The sequence below is a fragment of the Podarcis bocagei genome, assembly GCF_964188305.1.
Source record: "Podarcis bocagei genome assembly, chromosome: 7".
In the NCBI taxonomy this organism is placed as follows: Eukaryota; Metazoa; Chordata; class Lepidosauria; order Squamata; family Lacertidae; genus Podarcis; species Podarcis bocagei.
The window spans coordinates 83899391-83920443 of NC_138132.1; the positions used below are offsets into that span (position 1 = coordinate 83899391).

A 21053-nucleotide genomic window follows, 5' to 3' on the forward strand; every position below is an offset into this window, starting at 1 on the left:
ACACCACCGATTTGACTAACGGTATTAAGATGTTGGCACTTTTATTTTCGATCGTTTTCCTAATGAATTCCAACATGGAATTCACTTTTTTCACTACCTCTTTCCTGATCATTCACTCCTAGTTCAGACCCTATTGGTGCGTGCGTGAAACGAGGACCTCTTTTGCCTCTATGCTTACATTGAATTGTATTTCATAGAACTGCAGAGTTGGAAGGGACCCTAAGGGTCATCTAGTCCAACCCCCTGCAATGCAAGGAATCTCAACTAAAGCATCAATGACAGATGGCCATCCAACCTCTGCTTAAAAGCCTCCAAGGAAGGAGTCTGTTCCACTACCAAACAGCTCTTAACTGCCAGAAAGTTCTTCCCGGTGTTTAGCCAGAATCTCCTTTCTTGTAACTTGAAGCCCTTGGTTCAAATCCTACCCTCCAGGGCAGATGAAAAGAAGCTTGCTCCATCTTCCATGTGACAGCCCCTTAGATATTTGAAGGTGGCTATCCTATCTCTTCCCGGTCTCCTCTTTTACAGGAGAAAAAGCGCCTTCAGTCGTTCCTCATAAGGCTTGGTTTCCAAACCCTTGATCATCCTTGGTTGCCGTCCTCTGCGCATTTTCCAGCTTGTCAATTATGATTCGTAAATTGTGGGGCTCAAAACTGGACACAAAACTCCAGGTGGGGCCTGACCAATGCATAGAACTCTAGCCCAATGGTTGCCATTCATTTGATTTTGAATTGATTTTAGAAGGCATTTCAATTAATTGATTGTGATTTTATGTAAACTGTGTTACTTTTATTGTTGTTAGCTGCTCTGAGGCCGGCTTCGGCTGGGGAGGGCGGGATATACGGTAAATAAAATTTTATTTTTATTTTAATAATAATAATTTATTATTTATACCCTGCCCATCTGGCTGGGTTTCCCCAGCCACTCTGGGCAGCTTCCAACCGAATATTAAAAACAATACAGCATCAGACATTAAAAACTTCCCTAAACAGGGAACAGTTGTCTTTTAAAAGTAAAATAGTTGTTTATTGTCTTGACAGAATAGAGCGGGGTTATGACTTCCCTTGATCAAGACACTAGATTTTTTTTTTGGGGGGGTGTCAAACTGAAAGAGGCATATTTCCAGCAAAGACCCACCAGGGTCCAAGATGACCCATAAACAGGATGGCCTGACAGCCTCCCACACTCCTCTTTGCCACAGCAGGGTGCAATCAGGGGTGCAGAGAGAGAGGGGGCAAGTTGTTCCTTTCCCTCCATTTTGAATTTGGCAGCTGGCATCATTTTAAACCTGAATGCTGGGGGTTTTTGGTCCTCCCGCAGAGGAGAGAGAGAGAGATAGAAGCTTTACTTAAGCGATATTTAGAAGGTGTGCAGTTAAGCCCAGCTGGCTTGGACTTGTGGAGTGTGGCAGGAGGCAGCAAATGTTTGGGCTGGAAGGGACCGAGAATGCTCCCTTCCTCCCCCCCCCCCACTCCACAGATGCCATCTGAAGGAGTCTAGAACACATTTCTAGTTTGAGCAGTTAAATGCCCGCAAAAGATAAGCGCAGCCACCCTTGGCCGAGACTCGCTTCCGTGTGCAATTATTGGGCATGTCGAGGCTCTCCCTGGGACTTCCAGAGGCAGGTGTGCTGGCAGCTGCTTCCCCAGTACGAAGTATTAACAGGGAGTGGTGGCTGTGAGGGGGTGGAAGAGGATGTTGCCCACCAGGTGTCTGCTGCTGTCCCCACACCTGGTCTGTTGATCCATCACAGCAGTTCAGAATCCACAGAAGCCCAAAACCCCTCCCCCAGAAGATGACTGTTTAAGAAACTTGGTTAAGATGGCGACAGCTTCTTGATTAGTTTGGAGTCCTCTAAACTATAGCCCAGAGGGGGCCTTAATTGGACAGCGGCCACCTCAGCATGACTTGTGATCATTTGTACCGTGTTTTCACATTACAGTTTTAAAATCTTAGATAGATCATGGATAGCTCAGTTGGTCAGAGCGTGGTGTTGCACGTTCGATCCCTGAATGGGACAGCTGCATCTCCTTGCATTGCAAGAAGTTGGACTAGACAATCCTCAGGGTCCCTTTCCAACTCTAAAAAAAAAAATACAGTGGTACCTCGGGTTACATACGCTTCAGGTTACAGACTCCACTAACCCAGAAATAGTACCTTGGGTTAAGAACTTTGCTTCAGGATGAGAACAGAAATCGTGCTCCGGCGGCAGCAGGAGGCCCCATTAGCTAAAGTGGTGCTTCAGGTTAAGAACAATTTCAGGTTAAGAACGGACCTCCGTAACGAATTAAGTACTTAACCCGAGGTACCACTGTACAACGTTGCTGCAAAAACTAGGCTTGCAACCCATTTAAAAGAGCATGTCAATCAATGGCGTGAATTAGGCAGTTAAGTTTGCATATGGGTAAAACACAATTGTCCTGGAGCAAAAAGCATGCACTGTTGGGAAAGGATCCATGAATGCACCGTCTCAGAAGAGGCATTCCCTCCTGCAGGTGAGAGAGGACGGGCTCTAAATAAATAAACACGTGTATTAAGGCACCCATTTTTAAAAACCAAGCCCTACTGCCTGACCAATCAGGGGGACACCTTTTAAACCCATTCGACGTCACAACCTGACTAATACCATCGATACAAAAGGGACGTCCTGAGAGCTGGACCATTGCATACAAACATAAGAAGCGGAATGTTTGCTGGCAGGTGCCCTGGCGCTTTTTCAATAATTCACCTTCTGAACATGACGCCACTCGGCTGGCCTCGTGCCGTAGGCAAGAGCGCAGAAGCACACAATGCCATGCCAAGGCTCTGGCGGGCGGGCAGTTGGCCTTTTGAGATATTGTCAGCCAGCCCCCCGGAGTTGCCAAGCGAATAGAACCCTCCTTGGCAATCTCTCTTACTTGAAGGCCAGAGTAGGGAGAGAGGCAAAACACACAGAGAGATGGTGATGGCTGGTGGCAGCACAGAAGCTGCCAGCAGGAGCTAAAAAGGAGTGAAGGGCGGGGGGCTGGAGGGGAGGGCGGGCGGGAATGTGTGCAGGAAGCCAAGAATATCTGTGTTTATTCCTGAAGATAAACTGCCTTTGTTTCCTGCCCATGGGCCTCCCTTTTCACAGAGGCCAGAGGGATGGGAGGTCAGAGTATCTTTACACAAAAGGGCAAATTCCTTTTTCCAATCCCGCCCCCCTCCTGCTGGAGGAAGCTGCGGCTGCAGAATGCGACTGGCCTTGGGAGGGAGACAGCTACAGCCCAATGGCGGAACGTGTGGGCAGAGTGCAGGTGGGGGGTGGCCAAGCCAGCAGAAGTCAATGCCCCCCCTCTCCCACACACCCAATGCAGTTTGCTGCAACCCCCAGGGTCTCCATCCACCAAGCAGAGACTCTGAAGTCTCCTCCTTGCCCAATACCTGTTGGTGCCAGAAAACTCAAATGCAGCGACACCCGCTTGCCTTACTCTGTACTCTTTGCAACACCTAGCACGCTGGAGCTATTTCCTCCCAGAAATTCCACATTTAAAAAGCCAGGGCGAGAAAAATAAACACCGCTATTGGAGGAGGGATGCGGGTGGTGCTTTGGTTAAACCACAGAGCCTAGGACTTGCCGATCAGAAGGTCGACGGTTCAAATCCCCGTGACGGGGTGAGCTCCCGTTGCTTGGTCCCTGCTCCTGCCAACCTAGCAGTTTGAAAGCATATCAAAGTACAAGTAGATAAATAAGTACCACTCCAGCAGGAAGGTAAACAGCGTTTCCGTGCGCTGCTCTGGTTCGCCAGAAGCGGCTTAGTCATGCTGGCCACATGACCTGGAAGCTGTACGCCGGCTCCCTCGGCCAATAAAGCGAGATGAGCGCTGCAACCCCAGAGTCGGCCATGACTGGACCTAATGGTCAGGGGTCCCTTTACCTTTATTGGAGGAGAAGGGAAGCTTGCCACCCAATCACTAATTCATTTGTGTGACTTGACCCAGTTAAGACGGAATGCCAAGCAGGCCACCATTTAGGGGATTCCCAAGGCCTTCCTATGGCACTAAGGTTTTTTTGGGGGGTTACACAGGTTTCCTTAGCAGGTGAAATTTGAGAGTCGCGTGTGGGTGTCGCCTGAAATCGTGCAGACGCTGATGCCAAGAGATAGCCAGATAAATCTGGAGAGTGCGGCAAGCCATTTAAGCAGCCATGAATCAAGGCTGGAGGAGCAAGGAGACAGCCAGGAGAGCGAGGCGGAGTGGGACAAAGGGACATGTCAGCCCTTGCCATTCACAGCACCAACAGCCAGTCTGGTTTAATGAGGGCGAGTTTATAAGCCAGCGGGGTCCCTACCCAAGCCTCATATACAGATGCAGACACACACACCCTCTCTCAGGGGAAAACAATGCCTCCATTCAGATAGGACAGAGGACCAGTGTCTTTGGAGACACCCCTGCTAAGGGTCCAAGGCTTGGGGCTTAGTTGGGGGTGGAAGATGGCTGGGTGCTTGGTCTGCGGATGATTGCCACATCTCCCCAGATGGATGGGAGAGAAGATGGAAAGCTGCTTCTTCTTCTTCTTCTTCTGCTGTTAAGGATGCTTTGAGCCAGGCTGGAGGCTCATTGGAGGTGGAGATGCCACTGGAGAAGGGAATTGGGGGGGGGAAGAGGTGGGAAGGCGCTCCCCCTTTCAGAAAGGAGGCCCGGATTAGGAGATCTGGAGGGGGGCTGTGCCATGGCTGGGGGAGCCAACAGGGGAAGGCAGCCTGGAAAAGAGGAGAGGGGCCCACAGAGGAGCAGCTTATCCCATCATGAGAGAGAGCTGGGGTTAGGCAGGTAGGCTTCTGCAAAACACTCAAGGAATAAATGGCTTAGAAGAAGAAGAAGTTTGGATTTGATATCCCGCTTTATCACTACCCGAAGGAGTCTCAAAGCGGCTAACATTCTCCGTTCCCTTCCTCCCCCACAACAAACACTCTGTGAGGTGAGTGGGGCTGAGAGACTTCAGAGATGTGTGACTAGCCGAAGATCACCCAGCAGCTGCATGTGGAGGAGCAGGGAAGTGAAGCCGGTTCACCAGATTACGAGTCTACCGCTCTCAACCACTACACCACACTGGCTCTCGAAGGGGGAAAATGGCTCTACGTTCCTCCCCCGCAAGAGACAACTGACGGAGGGAACTTCTCCCAGGTGTGCGGCTGGGAGGCAGGGATGTAACAAGGAAGATCAAGGCAGAAGAAGAAGAAGAGTTTGGATTTGATATCCCGCCTTTCACTCCCCTTCAGGAGTCTCAAAGCGGCTAACATTCTCCTTTCCCTTCCTCCCCCACAACAAACACTCTGTGAGGTGAGTGGGGCTGAGAGACTTCGGAGAAGTGTGACTGGCCCAAGGTCACCCAGCAGCTGCAGGTGGAGGAGCGGAGACGCGAACCCGGTTCACCAGATTACGAGTCCACCGCTCTTAACCACTACACCACACTGGCAGAAAGGAGTTAGGGGGGAAAACAACAGCAGTTATTCCTCTCCACCCACCACCATCACTCTTGGAGCCAAGGCCACCCTTTCTTCTTTTCGATTCCCAGAAGCAGCCCCCCCCACGGCATCTCCCCTAGCACCAGACAAATGCAGAGGGTGGGGCAAAGGCATTGGCTGTCACTGTGGCAACCAGGCTGGGTCTGCAAACCAGCACTGTTGGCGGTGCGGGGGTGTGGGGGGAAGGTGCTGGGTGCCATTGTAGAATGGCAGGGAGGAAAAGAGAGAAATCCTCTATTCTGCTTCCAAATCCAAACCAAGATATCCTACTCCCCGCCCTGCCAGACTAGATAGGAAATCAAACAAGTGTTTCTAGTCAACGCTCTCACCTTTCTTTAAAAGAAAGAAAAAGAAATAATTTGACTTTTGATGAAATCCCGCAGCACACGTGGTTGCAGGAGGACGAGGGGCAGCGAGATAAATGCGCTCCGCATAAGCTCAGAGGCACTGAAACTCCCGACAAGAGGTGGTGATCAACCACAGAGGGAGTGGACGCAATGTCCAGCCGTCACCCCAGCTCCTCCGTCCAGTCCCTCTGCAGCAAGAAAACTATCTCTGGATCTCCAGAGGCCAAGCAGCATCACTCTCAATGGAGATTAGTTGCTCCTTAGCACCTCTCTGGGCCCCACTGCACCCCATGAGTGGCTAAAAATGGGTAAGAGGGTAAAATCACGCCCCCTTTAAATGCAGGCTTGTTCAGCCATGTCTCCCCCGAGGGGTACATTGCTCTCTCCAGGCATGGAGTCTGTCCACTCCATCGAAAAATTGAATTCCTTCTCGTTGACGTTGGAGAGAGGCCATCTGAAGAAACTGAGCAGCCAGCAGCTCCCTTCCCCATGTTTTGGCTCCCCCTTTGGCCTCCGATATCATACAGGAGGGAAGCGAGATAACAGCCTCTATCAGGTGAGCCTGATAGTGTGTATGGGGGAGAGAGAAGGCTTGCTCAAGATGCCTGTATTACTCCATAACCTTCAAGGTTCCTTATCTCCTTCTCCCTCTCTCTTTGCAAAACCCAGGCACATTCCTGAAGCAAAGCCTCTTGGCGGCTGCCTCCTCCTGCCCCCCCCCCACAACTCCCCATCTCCCAACAAGGGGGCTCACTCAGTTGGATTGGTGGGGAACAGAAGAGCAAGACAGGTGTGAGTGGAGGGGACTTGGCTGCTGCTCTCACTTTCTCTATATGGCAGTATAAAAAAGGAGTTTGGTAAAATGGAATCAACCCTGGAAATGTCTATATACAAGATACATGAGCTTTGACATGAGCTGCCTTGCAAGGCCACTTGCTTCTCTACTGATCCACTCTCCCCTGTTAACCGATTCTCTCCCCATTTTGAATCCCCCGAACAGAAGAGCAGTGCAGGGGCTACAGCAGTACTGAGAGAGATGGATGGTCCAAGGATCAGCTTTGGCATTAGGTAGCTTCTTAGGTTCTTTGTCTAGCAGAGAATGTCCTGATGCACAAAGGCCACTATTCCAGAATTTGGAACTGAGAGCTCTTTTAGGATCAGGGGCTGAGCGGGTGGGGAAGGGGGCTCTCTCTCACACTCACACACTCACGGCAAGAAATGCTGAATGCATAACATTTCTGGCCAGAATGGAGAAGTGTAGAATACTTATCTTCAGCCTTTGTCAATATCAAACTTCACCAAACAAATGGACCAAGGGTTCGCAGCAGTGAAATACTTAACAAGCAACATTAACACTTTGGCTGAGAAACAGTAATAATCTGCTGGCACCATGCAGACAGGACAAGACAGAACTGCAGAGAAAAGGGAACATTATGGGTTGGCTTCCTGTTAGTCGTCTCCCCACTCCTGTGGCTTGCTATGGCAGATTTGAAGTGGGGGCATGAAAGACGAAGAGAACAGCCAGCCCACCCCCATAAGAAGCTTGAAGACACATTTTCTGGGGCCCTTATGTGAGTAGACAAAGGATGAAAAGTCTGACATTTCCATGGGCCCCAGTAGAGAGAAACTGCCGGTACCTGACAGATCCAGCACTTCTCAGAGCGGAAGCTGCCTGCTTGCACCTGACCAGAGTCAGATAGCTGGAAAGACTGGGAGCGGGAGGGGCAGAGTCCTTGTGGGTGCTATGCGGGCATAACTGAAGCCCACAACAAGAGGTAGGGCCCAGTGTGCCACTAGAGACCACCTCCATCGCTCTTGACTGTGCCCCCCGGAAATCAAGTTCCCACCTTGAGGGCAAAGAGGAATAGCAGCAACAGCTGCCTCACATCAGCAGAAGTCATAGAGAATGCCCTGGACACTTTATGAAATCGCCATTTTTGTTCAGGTGGGCTTTGGGTGACTAGGATGAAGTAGGGGCATTGTGGCATCAATTGCACCCTCCATTCCCTTCGCTGGGCTCTGACAAGTATTGCTTTGTCCGAATGACAACTGGGAAGTTCAGCGACGCAGGAGTAAAACAAAAAGCAAACCCTAGTTACCTCTGCAGCTGTCCCCGTCCTTTTCGTAGCCCTCGCGGCAGCGGCATTCGCCAATGGGCACCAGCCACTCCCCGTCCGAGTTGCAGTGCATGAACAAGTCCTCGTTGGCCAAGGCATCCTTGACGCACTCGCCTGACACCTTCGCCAAGGCCTGCGAGTCAGCGCCAGCAATGGTCTCGGGGAAGCTGGCCATGTTGCGGAAGACTTTGGGGCATTTCTTGTAATAGATCCGGACAGACAGGAGGGCCACGCAAGCCCCAATGTCCTGGAAGGCCAAGTAGAAGCCCTTTCGGGTGAGGGGCCCCACCGAGCGCACTTCCATGTTGATCTTGACGTTGCGCGTCTCAAAGTCCTCCCGCACCGTGATCTCGTCCGGGGCGATGGTGTCGATCTTGCGGAACTGGCGCTTCTGGAAGTTGATGCCGTAATCCACGTCTGACTCCGCGTAGAAGAGGTTGAAGGTTTCCTTGCACGTGCCGGTGGCGCTGGGGAAGCTGTTGCAGTCTCGGACGGTGAACTTGAGCTCAATGAAGATGCGCTGAGCTTCGCCGCGGTAGATCCAGTTGGTCCTCAGCCAGTTGTCCTGCTCCCCTTCCATCACGTTGCAGACCGAGTAGATGTAGATGAGGGACTCGTTCATGACGTTCTGGAGAAGATCCCACTGGGGGTGGGAAGAGAAAATGGCTGCCGTTAGAGGAAATGCTTCTTCTTGCACAAGTAATAATCTGTGGAAGTGACAGCCACTGGAAACAGCAGCACACCAGGAAAAACAGATTTTGAAACAATAGGTTCAAGCAGAGACTATTTATGGTTCAAGTGCCAAGCAAATGTAACACCTTCATTGTCAACTATGGCTAATCTGCTGTCCTGGGAAGCTGCTAAGTCAGACACGAAGGCTGCAAATTTCCCCTACTGACTGTTCCAAGCATCAAATACTCTGAGATGCACCATCAAGGAGCCTTTACAGGGCCTTCTTGGTAGCAGCTCCTCAGTTATGAAAGGCCCTCTCTAGTGAGGTGCCCCTGCCTCTCTCACGAACATCAAGATAGGCATTTGAAACATTTTGATTCCCCCAAGCGTTTGATGGCTCAAATATATACTGTTTCTGGCAACCTCGAAATTAGCTATGAGGATATTAGATGGCTTTTATTTATTCATTCATTCATTTTTAAAATCCTGTTTGCTGTCCTGGGCTCCTATGGGGAGGAGGGATAGAAATTTAATGAATAACTAAATAAAAGTAAATCTTTAAAAGCCACTCATGTTAATCCCATGTAAATGTTGTTGGAGTGGGGGGTTTTTTAATGCAAAGTTTGCTTAGGAATTCTTCGCTTCCTTCCATTTTGCCTCTGCTTTGAATGGAGAAGCTGAAGCAGATGTAAGAATTCAATCTACATTTCCCAAGTCATTATACCTGCTGTTTATTACTCCCAAGACGCCTACCCCTGTTTCCTCCTCCTTTTATAATGTGAGGTAATCAGCTTCAGTTCCACTAGCAACCCACCGCCCTGTGAACAAATCCATTGGTCCCACCATCAGGCAGTTTAAGGACAGGGGGAGGACCATTCAAAGGGCAGCTTACTCTTGTATTTTGCAGGGAAATGTACCTCGCGCACGAAGCAGTTTCCTTAAAGCAGGAAAACTCGACAACAAGACTTACCCCCGCGCCGTAGGGATTGGTGAGCCAGCCCAGATCCCCTTGTGCCTTGGCAAAGTCCAGTACGACAACTGAGGAGAAAAGGGATATGAAGAAAAAGACGGTTATCGCATGGAGGACTCTCAACCTCACAGAGAGCTTCATACTCTGCAAAGGAGACAGGACCAACTCCTCCCTCCCCCCCCCCAAATTTTTTTGTTGTTGGATCCTATAAAATTAGAGTTTGGGAGGGGTATAAACATCCCTGGTTGTGGCATCCCAAAGTACGCACTAAACAGCTGGAGCTTTCCAATGCCAGAGTGGGGTGATTTTGATTTGGACACATAGAGGAGGCGTCTTGTGAGGCTTATGAAGTCCCAGCATGTCCCAGAGAGCACGCCCTGCCACGCTAAGCTATTAAGAAGTAGAAGGAAGAGAGATGGAAGGAGGGGGAAGGTAGCTTTCCCCCTCCAGGGCTCAGAGAACTAAGGTGCTCCCAACTTGCACTGGTGAAACACTTTCAGACCAGAAAACCGAGCCTCCAAATCCTAGCTGTGGCTGTTCAGTGGTGACAGGAGCAACTCTGCCCATGCTCAGGGACACTGTTATTTAATACCACTGGCCATGTCTTTAAAGCCTAAGCCCACAAAAAAAAACCCTTTCCCAAAATAGTGGTACCTCAGGTTACATACACTTCAGGTTACAGACTCCGCTAACCCAGAAATATTACCTCAGGTTAAGAACTTTGCCTCATGATGAGAACAGAAATCGTGCTCCAGCGGTGCGGCAGCAGGAGGCCCCATTAGCTAAAGTGGTGCTTCAGGTTAAGAACAGTTTCAGGTTAAGAACGGACCTCCGGAACGAATTAAGTTCTTAACCCGAGGTACCACTGTAATTCTTAGGAGACCATGGTATGGAACCCCAGGCACTTTGTGAATCTGAAACAGCAAAGAGCTCCTTTCTCGCAGCCAGCTTGGGAGTCTCTGCCCTTCTTTGCGGGGGGGAGTTGATGTTAACATCCCCACAAAGTGGGTGTCAGGCTGAAGGAGGAGCAATTTTGCCCTGCCTCGTTACCCAGGTGCACATAACTCTGTGCAGTGTCAGCAGGCCAGCTTTGCCGCAGGGCGCTTAAGGAGCCTGAGTCAGGTTGAGTAACACAAAGGGGTTTCTTAATCTCCTGGTTGTGGCTGTGGTGTCCCAACCTGAACAGCTAAGCCACCCACCCAACAGGGCTCTTAGCCTGAGTTTAAGCGGGCTGGGAAGTGGGCAGGGGATGGTCCAGCAGGGATGGATGCTGAAAGCATGCCTTTGGACAACACTGAGCTATCCTCAATGCTCTTGCGGGAAGGGCCCTGCACCTTTCACCCTCCCAGCCCCCAAAATAAGATCAGCGGCGTAGTTCACACAGCCATTTCACCACTAGTGCTACACAGGGTTTGATGAGGCCCTAAGCTACTGAAGGTAATGGGGCCCTTTCTATGCCCAGCTGTCCTTTGTCAACAACAAACTGTCACTGTTTTTTGTGTTGAATATATGCTATATGGTCATTGATGGACCTAATAGGTATCTAAAGCCATTTGCACATGCAGAATGTAGGCACCCTATATATAGAAATGGGCAAACCAGTGATATTTTAGGGAGCAGGCTAGCAGGCGGGGCCCATGACTTACATCATAGGAGCCTACACAACACAAAACACTGTTGCTGCATGTAGGTTTTATTTTATTTGGGGGTTTTTTAATCTTATATTTGGGGAATGTACATCCAGGGTTTTTTCCATTTAATTTTTTTTGGGGCCCCCAAGAAAGTGGGGCCCTAAGCTATAGGCTTGTTTAGCTTATATGTATGTAAATCCGGCACTGGGGCTACATCTGAAGTGCTCAAGCAGCCCCGTTGGCCAGAAAACAGCACCTTGTCCCTGACTAAGGGGAAGGAGGGAAGTGAGTTTTGCTGCCCTGCCCTGCGGCTGCAAGGAGAAAGCCAACGTCTTCCTTTGGGGATCTGATTGAGAAGATACGTCATGCGTCCTTCTGTTACAAGGCAGGTGCTTTCCTTCCGTTTCAGTTCAGAAAACTACACACATTGCAGAAGCAGATACACGTGGGTCCTCCTCCAGCTGGTCTCTGCCTGCTCAGTTTGGTGGGCTTACATCCACTTAGTTTTAAAGCATGTTTTTATTGCAGCCATGCTTGTTACACTAATCAAATTATTGCGCCTGTGAGAAAACAGGCCATAAATGCCACTTAATTCTCCTCTACCTGCAGCAGACACATAATACAATTATTATTTCTCTTTCCTTTGGTTTTGGGTTGCAAAACAGCTCCCCGCTCCCCCGGTTAATTGTTTTTAATACTAGCGTGCTTTTCATGGCAGTCAGCTGAGCATTCAGATAAATGCTTTTGTGTCCAGTCTAACTCCACCATTGTGCAACGCTTTAAAAATAATAAAATCCTGCCATCTCCCTAGATCAACAGAAGCCGGCCCTCCCAGGCAGTATCACCTTAACTCTTTGATGAGACAAAGATATGCCTGCTCTTCATAGATTTGTAATTCTCCAACTGAGTGCTTGGGAGAGCACTGGGCAGGGGGAAGTAATCCCAAAGTCTCCTGCAAGTCCAAAAGTGCAGCTCAGAGGAGGGTGCCTGTTATCTCTCTGCACGCTTCCCGACTCTGCCTTCTCCATGGATGGGAAATCTTGTTGACTTCTCTGCTTCAGCTGCCTGCCTGTGTCTCTGCCCAAGGCTCTGGCTCTGCTCCTGCCTCCTTCGCAGGGCAGAAAGATGGAGAGGGTTGCCCACCCGTTGCTCTCTTAAACCCTGATAGCCACCGGTCGTGCCTCCTTGGGCAAGAGTTTTCTGAGCCAAGTCTGCTGGCAGGAAGCTGCCCTCGGACATCCGACATCCGGAAGCCCTATTATCTCGTTCTTATCTTGTAGTCAAGCTCCTTCCTTGGTTTACTTCTATATTTTCCCCGTTGACGGGGAGAAAGGTGCTGAGTAACCTGCTCAGGCTGTAAAGCAGAGGCTGGTTGTTTGGGAACAGGGTGGGGGCCCCGTGACAGAAGGGCAAAGGGCTCCCAAGAGAAAGGGAGGGAGGTGGGTGGCCCCCAGGGATTGGGAGGCCAGTCTGGCCAAGGCCAGGCAGAAAAGGCATCTCCAGAGAGCAATACCCGGGCACAGTCCAGAAACCGTATTTCACCTGCAACTGAACAAAAGCCCCACGACTTCACAAATAGGTTCAGCTGGAGGAAGGGGCCTGCAGAGGCCCAAATAGGGCCTGGTGGTTTGTTTTTTTGAGGGGGGGGGATTCTGCAGAAGCAACAAACATGCAGTAAGGAAGCTTTTGCAATCACAAGTCAGACTGCCGCTGTACACAGCTCAGGGTGGTCTGCTCTGACTGGCAGCACATTCCCCGGCTCCTGTTGTCCAAAACCCTTTCACAGGGACCGGACCAAGGAACCTTCTGCAAGCAAAGCAGATGTGTCCCGTCCTTCCGAAGTTGCCTTTTTCACAAACTCTGGCCCAGTGCTGTCTACTCGGGCTGGCAGCAGCTCTCCAGGGTCCTTTCCAGCCTGCGATCCTTCTAACTAGGACTCAGCCTGGAGCTTTCTGCATACAAAGCAGGTGCTGTACCTAATGAATTATGCCCCCCCATCGGCTCTACCTGGCCCTCCTCTCTGCAAAGGGCCCTTCGCTTGTCTCTCCGCAGACCGAAACCCTGCCAGCCTTTCGGGGTTTCTTGCGCCTGCCGCTCTCCAGAGATTCTTTCCCCACACAAATCTCTTCCAGATGCAGTCTTTGGATGGGCTGCTTAGCTTTGGTTGCCAGAGCTCTAAACCTCTCATTAATGTCATATCCCAGCATGGAAAACTAGCCTGGCGCATCTCAGAGAGGGAGAGACGGGTGGAGTTGCCTGCTTCTTTTTGCCCTGGACTCTTGCCCTTCCCTGCTCTCAGGGACACTCAGTTTGTTTCTCGGACTTTGGACCAGCAGTAAAGGAAGGAGCAACCAGTCTAAGCATCTATCCCCAGGAATCTGCAGCAGCAAAGAGCTGGAGCTGATCAGAGGTGCCTTCTGAGTCTCCCAGGAAGCACCCAAAACTACAGTTCCCGGCCCTCCCCGACTTGAGCAACCACAGCATAGAAGGGACCTCAAGGACCATGTAATCCAACCCTCTACAATGAAGGAATAAGCAGAGGGATCAAACCTGCAACCTTGGCGTTATCAGCACCATGCTCTAACCAACTGAGCTATCCAGGCAGAGCACATTTTTAAATGTGCTGGACTGGCACCGCTGCACTGACTGCAGGGCTGATATGGTGGGGATTTGCCTCCTTGCGCTGCCCTCAAGCCAAGGAGCTGGGCTGTGGGTTGCAGGGTATCCCTCGCATTGCATGGCAGGCTAAAGGGTTTTTTTAAAAAAATTGCTTCTGAAGGCCCTTCTGCCACTCCACCAGAATGCAACCCTGCAGGGTCAAAAGGCCCCTGCACCCAGCAAACACTGAGCACCACAGCCCTCCCTGCCTTAGGCACCAGGTCATAGAGCCACAGAGTTGGAAGGGACCACGAGGGTCATCTAGTCCAACCCCCTGCAATCCAGGAAACTTCGGCCCAACGTGGGGCTCGAACTCACAACCCTGAGAGTCTCTCGTTTTTCCAAGCTATCCCAGGCCTTTGGAAAATGGAGGCTTCTAATACTTGTCTACCCACAGCCAGCTTTGCTGGACCCATTTAGTCCGGCATCCTGTGGCCAAAGAGACGCTTCTGGGAAACTCACAACCGTGGCATGAAAGCGACTCTCCCTTGCCTCTTTGTCCCCCAGGAACTGACATCCAGTGTATGCTGCCTTCAAGTCAGACTGAAACTTACTTACTTTATTTATTTAAAAGCCCCAAGGACTAATAACCACATACAACATATTTATTTAGGACATTTATAGCTATCCCTTCCTCCAACCAGCTCAAAGCGATGTACACAGACCCTCCACCCAATTTATCCTCACAACCACCTTGCAGGGTAACTTGGGGTCCCAGCCCTGACCCAGCCCTCCAACCGCTATACCGCACTGCCTCTCCTTTCCCAGCCCCCTTAAAGCAGGAAAAAACAGCGACCCTTCCCTTCCCTAATCGGAACCTATTCAGCTATTTTGATTTATTGCTAAAGAAAGGGGCAAGCAATGCTCTCTCTTCCCTCCCCCCACAACCAACCCCCACCCCAACTGCCTGCCTGTCATCCTGCATGGTTTCCCTGCACTCTTCACTTAAAATAAAAATAAATAAATAGGCAGGCAGCATCTGGAACAGCTTTTCTTTCCCACCAATTTCCAGAGTTAATTTTAAACTTTGCTCTCCCCTCCCTTCCCAGTGTGTGGATTTGATTTTTGATTTTTTTGACTGCCTGTATTTTAGCCACTTGGAACGGGGAGGGAGGGAGGGAGAGAGAAACCGTCCCACAATTCTATACATGACAGAGGATCCATGACCAAGTGGTACACAGGAATCTGCTAGTCAGGAGCGCAACAGGATCCACGCAGAGCCCAAAGCCAAAGAGCTGGGCTTTACAACGTGATCTGCAAGAACAGCATTGCCCAAGCTGGTGCCCTCCTGCCGTTTTGGTCCATGGCTCCCATTGGCACTGACCACCAGTCAGACGGGCCTTAACAACTCTTACAGCTCAATTGCCTCCCATCCTTTAAAAACCCAGCACCAACTACATGGTACCACTAAGACTGCGGGGGGGGGGGGACTCTGGGCCTGCCAGGATTCAAGTCGAGAAGATGCCAACATTTCTCTGGGCATGCACAAAGTGCATCTGCCCGACTCCCCAGAGCCACAAACCGCACCTGCACATTGGGGCTCTGCAAGGAAGGTTTAAGGGCAGAAGGTGTCCCCCGTGGATGTCAGCTCCGACACCTCTTGCTTTTGAGAAAGTGCCAATGGAGCAGAGAGGAGGTGCTGAATTTCCTACAGTAACAGTAAGTCGGTGGGTTTCTGCAGGCCCAAACCAATCGTTTTGGAAAGGACAGGGCTTAGTGGCAGAGGGAAGGCTACCCTACTGAGTCCCAGGAAGGAAGGAAACCTCTGCCAGTCAGTGCAGACAATACCAAGTGAGACGGATCAAGGGTCTGACTCTGTCTAAAGCACCTTCCTGTGGTCCTAGTGCGGTAATGAGAGAGCGCAGTCCAGTGGCTCCAAAGAAAATGTTCTGGGTAAGGGTGAAATTTTGCTGTTTCAGTTGAGCAGCACAAAAAAGAGACGCGAAAATTTACACATCCCCACCCCATCAGTTCCAAGCTGGGAGCTGCCACCAGTTTTAATTAACCCTTTGCATTCAAGGCCAATTACTTTTAGGCATCTTGGGAGAAAAAGAACGCATCCGAGAGTGTGTCTCAGGGCGCTGCTTTGGAAGCCAGAACTTACAACGGTTGGCTGCCCCCTCCCAGCTCCAGAGACTGACAAGAGACTGCTACACAGCAGCCCAGGGCTGGAGAGGAACTGTTTACTGGACGGATCCCTGCTAGGCTCCCTCCCTGGCGTAATTAGAGAGCCCAGGCAACCATCCAGTCTCTTCATTAACATTCCTGTCTTCTCCTGCAAGCCAGTGGGCTCTTCAGGTTTGGAAGAGGCAGACCCCCCCCTTCCCATGGGGAACCTGACTCACACCAGCACCACCAGCGCCTCTCCGCGCCACCAGACCTACCGCCCCACTCCAGTGGCTTTTTCAAAAGAAGCTGATGAATGTGCGAAAAAAAAGAAAGAAAAAGAGTGCGAAGCCAGCGCTACTGCTGCCTTTGAGGCTAAAGGCTTGGAGCGGCTGTGTCTCAAAACCCATAATCCACATTTCTCTGGTCAGCAAAGCTTCCGTCTCAAAGTGGCTGGATGGGGGCTGCTGGCTGCTCCTGCCAACTCTGGCTTCTCCTCTTCTTCTTCCTCAGCGGCTGAGTTTGGGAGTGGACACAGCTGGCCTTCTTTTCTGGGGACACTTCAAGGGAGCCTCCCAAGCTGCTTTTGCAAATACAGTCAACCTTGGTTCCTGAACGCCTCTGTTTTGGAACGCTTCGGCTCCCAAACGTTGAAAACCCTGACGTAACCGTTCCAATTTTTGAATGATTTTCGGAAGCCAAATGGCTTCCAAGCCACGTTTTTCATTTTTTTCCCATTGACTTTGCAGCCAGCCCATGGATCCTTGGTTTTCAAACTTTTTGGAAGCCAAACAGTCTTCTGAAACAGATTAAGTTCAAAAACCAAGGTTCCACTGTACCAACCAGAAGGGCCCAAATGGGAAAAATTCGGCTCCAAGTAGTTGACCAAACATGCTGCTGGGTTTTGAAGCCATAGGCCATTCAATCCCTCCCCCCCCCCCCGCACACACACCCATCAACCCCATGCCATGTTATGCTGTACTTCCCTTTTAGATGTTCCAGCTGGGGGGGGGGCTTTTTACCATTTACTAAAGAGCAGGTCCACCAGGGAGCATGGAAAATACCTTGTGCAGAAGCTCCTAAGTGCTCCCTGTCCAAGCCAAAAGGAACTGCTTTCCCTTCTCCATCTTCCCAGGGATTCTGCCTGGGTTCCCCCAATGATGGCCAGCTGGGCTCTAACTACTCCAGGGAGGGAGCCTAGGAGGGATCTGTCCAGTAAACAGGGAGTCCTCCACGATATGAGCCACTTTGAGACTCCTTAAAGGTAAAGGGACCCCTGACCATTAGGCCCAGTCGTGGCTGACTCTGGGGTTGCAATGCTCATCTCGTTTTACTGGCCAAGGGAACCGGCGTACAGCTTCCGGGTCATGTGGCCAGCATGACTAAGCCGCTTCTGGCGAACCAAAGCAGCGCACAGAAATGCCATTTACCTTCCCGCTGGAGCGGTACCTATTTATCTACTTGCACTTTGACGTGCTTTTGAACTGCTAGGTTGGCAGGAGCAGGGAGGCAAGTCCTAGGCTCTGTGGTTTAACCCACAGCACCACCCTCGTCCCTATTGAGACTCCTTAGGGTCATGCTAAAGCAGGATTTCAAATCCAAACTCCTCCTCTTCTTCTTCACGGCTCCCACCCACTCCGGTTCCGAACTTTGCATTTTGGGGCTTAAAGTACCCTGTGCTACATTCTCCAGAGTTCTGCTCTAAATATTACTGTTGCTGCTTCCTCCCACTTTGCTCTGCCCAGGTGTGAAGAAAGGTAGTACATGCTGCCAGGTCTTTTAAAAGGGGAGCGATGATAAACACAAGAGTTTGTAGAAAACACAGGAAGCTACCTTAAAGGAGGTTGGAATTCGGGTCCATCTCGCTCAGTGTTGTCTACACTGACAATGGCCCCCTAGGGTTTCAGGCCGGGACTCTTGCTCAGCCCTAGCTGGAGACGCTGCCAGGAACCCAGGGTCTTCTGCATGCCAAGCAGTTGCTCTGCCACTGAGCCGTGACCCTTCCCTGGGAAGAACAATTTAGGAAGGAGAGCAAAAATCGTGTGGTCCCTTCATGAAAAGGGGTGACATATATATCCAGAGACCAGGACTGGAATGGTTGGTCATATAAGCCAAGGCTGGGGATCCTGTGCCCTGCCACATGTACCTAGACTACAACTCCCACAATCCCTCACCACTGGCCACCAGTATCCAGACAGCCACAGGTTCATCCCCAGCCCTGCCCCAGAAGGCCTTCTTGCTTCTCAGGGCAGCCTTCCCTCATCTGGTGCCCTCCAGATGTTTTGGACTTCCCAGGAGCTCAGCCCCATAATACCAGATCAGGCTGCAGTGACTAAAGAGATTAAGAAAAGCCTTCTGCACATGCTCCAAGGACTAACAGGGCTCCACACATTCCAGAGACAAGACGTACCACTGAAAATATGCTCTGGGGTGATCCCCTGGGGCCAAATATTTAAATCCTGGCTTTCAGGCAGAAAAAGTACACACCTGTGGGCAAGTCTGGGCTTGTTCCACGGAAGGGCTTAACCTGGAAGGAATTTTGCTGCTGGCTTGCCCCCCACTGTGGTGCTGGGTCAAGGGCAGGATAGGCCCAAAGACTGGTCCAACACATTTCAAGGACCTTCAGGAACACACCAGCACCAAGTTCCAAACGTCAAATGTATAGTCCCAGGCTCAAATATTCCTTAATTCCCAGATTCTGCTCAAAAGGGACTGCATAAGAGAGTTGGAGCAACGGCTCCAGCTGCTGAGATCCTGTTCACGGGGACCATGAAGAGACCAAGAATTCGCCTAATTTCCAGTGTGGCCGAAATCAGAGTAAAGGAAATGGCCTCCCATACATGCAACCCCAAATCTCTCTCTAAGAGGAAATCTGCCCCTGCTTCCCACACCACCCTGAAAAAAAAGGAGACTGTGGGTGATCAATCTCCTGGTGTTGATTCAGCGCCCCTCCCTGACCCACCCTTCTCTTGTGGCAACCAGAATATTTGCCTCCCTTGCCCAACCTGGCATGAACCATCCCTGCCACAGCAGCGGAGGCTCAGTTGTGTAAGCAAGGCGTGTGAATCACCCGCATTTCCCAGAATGTTACCAGCAGGGCCCAGGATCGGAACCTTGCTCTCCTGCCTTCTAGCCAGTGGGCAGTACTATTTCCTATTTGGGGGAAATCAAGTGCTTAGTCCCAAAGGCCTGGAGCAGAGGCATATGCAAACTTCTGCGTTCCACAGAACTCTTCTTCAGACACAAGGCTCTTCCCTGTCCATCCACGTGCACTTACTTGATCTCCCAAGTCAGAAATAAGCACCTGCCCAAAGCAGGTTCTACCTTACACGCCAAGGAATAAGTCGGAATTCTTTTAAAAAAAGAAGATCTATCTATTGATCCAACGCAGGAATTTTAAAAATGCCCTGCGACAATTTGCGCCTGTTTAAGGAGCTATTCAAGACTCCAAAGGCCGCTTAAAGCGCTCAAACCCGTCGAGGAAAGAGGTTGCTAGCGCCCCATTCCTCAAACGCGGGGCGCATCCCAGGAGGCCGAACAACGGACCGCAGGATAAAGACCGATCCACGGCCCACCTCACCCAGTATCCTGTTCCCGAGAAGGACAGCCAGGTAGAAAACCCCCAAACAGGGCATAAAGGCACAACAGACCCTTCCCACTGCTAGTTTTCCAGCACCAAGAACTTGCAGATAGACTGCCTTCGAACCGGGAGGTTCCGCTTAGGCATCGCTAGACCTACGCTCTTCCATTACCACAAGGTGCCGGGTCCACACAGCCCCTTTGGTGAGGAAATCCATCCATTGTGCGGTGCCAAACGTTTCTTTCCCCCCGCTGCTCTGAAACCCAGCGGCGGCCTCGTCGCCTCTCCAAACCAGCCGGCCGCCCCCTCGCTTCGCTTTCGCCCCCACGGACGCGCCCCTCTTCTTCTTGCTGGAGATTTAAATCCTCGCTGGAGATTTAAATCCGCACCTGGAGTTTAAAATACGCGCACAGAAGTACCCGCACCGTCTACGCACCGACTTTGGGAAGGGCAGCGGGCACCGGACTTCGCCAAAGCGATAAAAAAACTTTTCCTTTTTTTGCCATGCCGGTGAGCAGAAGCGACCCCCAGCCCGCCAGCCCCCAAGCCGGCCAAGAGGCAGTCTGTCCCGCTCCGTCTCGGGGTCCGGGAAGGGCAGGAAGCCGTGCGCGTTTCCCCTTCCCCGGCGCGGCTCTCCGTCGGCGCTCAGGCCGGCTCGTCGGAGCGCGGCGTCCGGGAAGCGAGAGAAGGAGAGTCCCGGGCCGGGAGGGGGAGCTTCTCACCTTCGCGGGTCTGGGCGCCCTGGAGCGCCGCCTGGAGCAGGAGGAAGAAGGGGACGAGGAGAGGGGCGCCGGCCCCACGGAGGCTGCCCATGCTGTGCCCGGAGCAGCGCCTTCCTGCCTGGCTGGCTGGCTGCTCGCTTCGCTGCCGCCGTCGAGGAAGCGCCTGGGCAGAAGCCGTGTCGCCTCCGCAGCTCCGGAAAGCTCAATGGGAGCCGGTGGGAAAGTTCTCGCCCTGTTCATTCATGCCCATGCTGACGTCACGCGAGCCACGCCCCCAGCCGGCCGCGCGCCTCTCGCCTCGCTCCCGCGCTGCCCTCCGGCCCGGGACAGAGGGATTCAGGAGGCGCAGGCGCAGGCAGGACCTAGAGTCCTGCCCGACGGGGCGCGGTGCAAAGGGTCCCTGGAGCCCCTTGCCCCCCACTCGGCTCTGATCGCATTCCCTGGCGGGGGCGGGCGCTCTCCATGGCCCCTGCGCACCCCGACCCGGGACTCACCCTCGACCCCGGGGGTCCCCTGGAAAGTTGGCTCTCCCCTCCATGCCAGTCTCCTCTGCTCCCAAGAGGTAGTAGGCAAAGGCAAAGCCTCCGTTGGGCTGTGCAGAGGCAGAGATGCTATCTGAGCAGTTTCTGAACAGCCACATCAAAATCCATATGATTTTTTTTTTAAAGAATCCTTCATGCTGTAGGATAAAGGTAAAGGGACCCCTGACGATTAGGTCCAGTGGTGGCCAACTCTGGGGTTGCGGTGTTCATCTCGCTTTATTG

The 21053-nt window shown here is 51.6% G+C and overlaps 1 protein-coding gene across 2 annotated transcripts in view; it reads right to left on the reverse strand.

The window, feature by feature from the left end:
- The window catches only part of EPHA2 (EPH receptor A2), a 34705-nt gene extending 14229 nt beyond the window's left edge, over window positions 1-20476 (reverse strand). For both annotated transcript variants that reach the window (XM_081202971.1, XM_081202970.1), the window contains exons 1-3: window positions 20290-20476; window positions 9593-9660; window positions 7933-8593 (exon numbers count right to left, since the gene is read on the reverse strand). In XM_081202971.1, the coding sequence (XP_081059097.1) occupies window positions 7933-8593; window positions 9593-9660; window positions 20290-20380 (820 nt within the window). In that variant the 5' untranslated portion in view covers window positions 20381-20476. The remainder of the gene's footprint in view (window positions 1-7932; window positions 8594-9592; window positions 9661-20289) is intronic.
- Window positions 20477-21053: the final 577 nt, after the last annotated feature.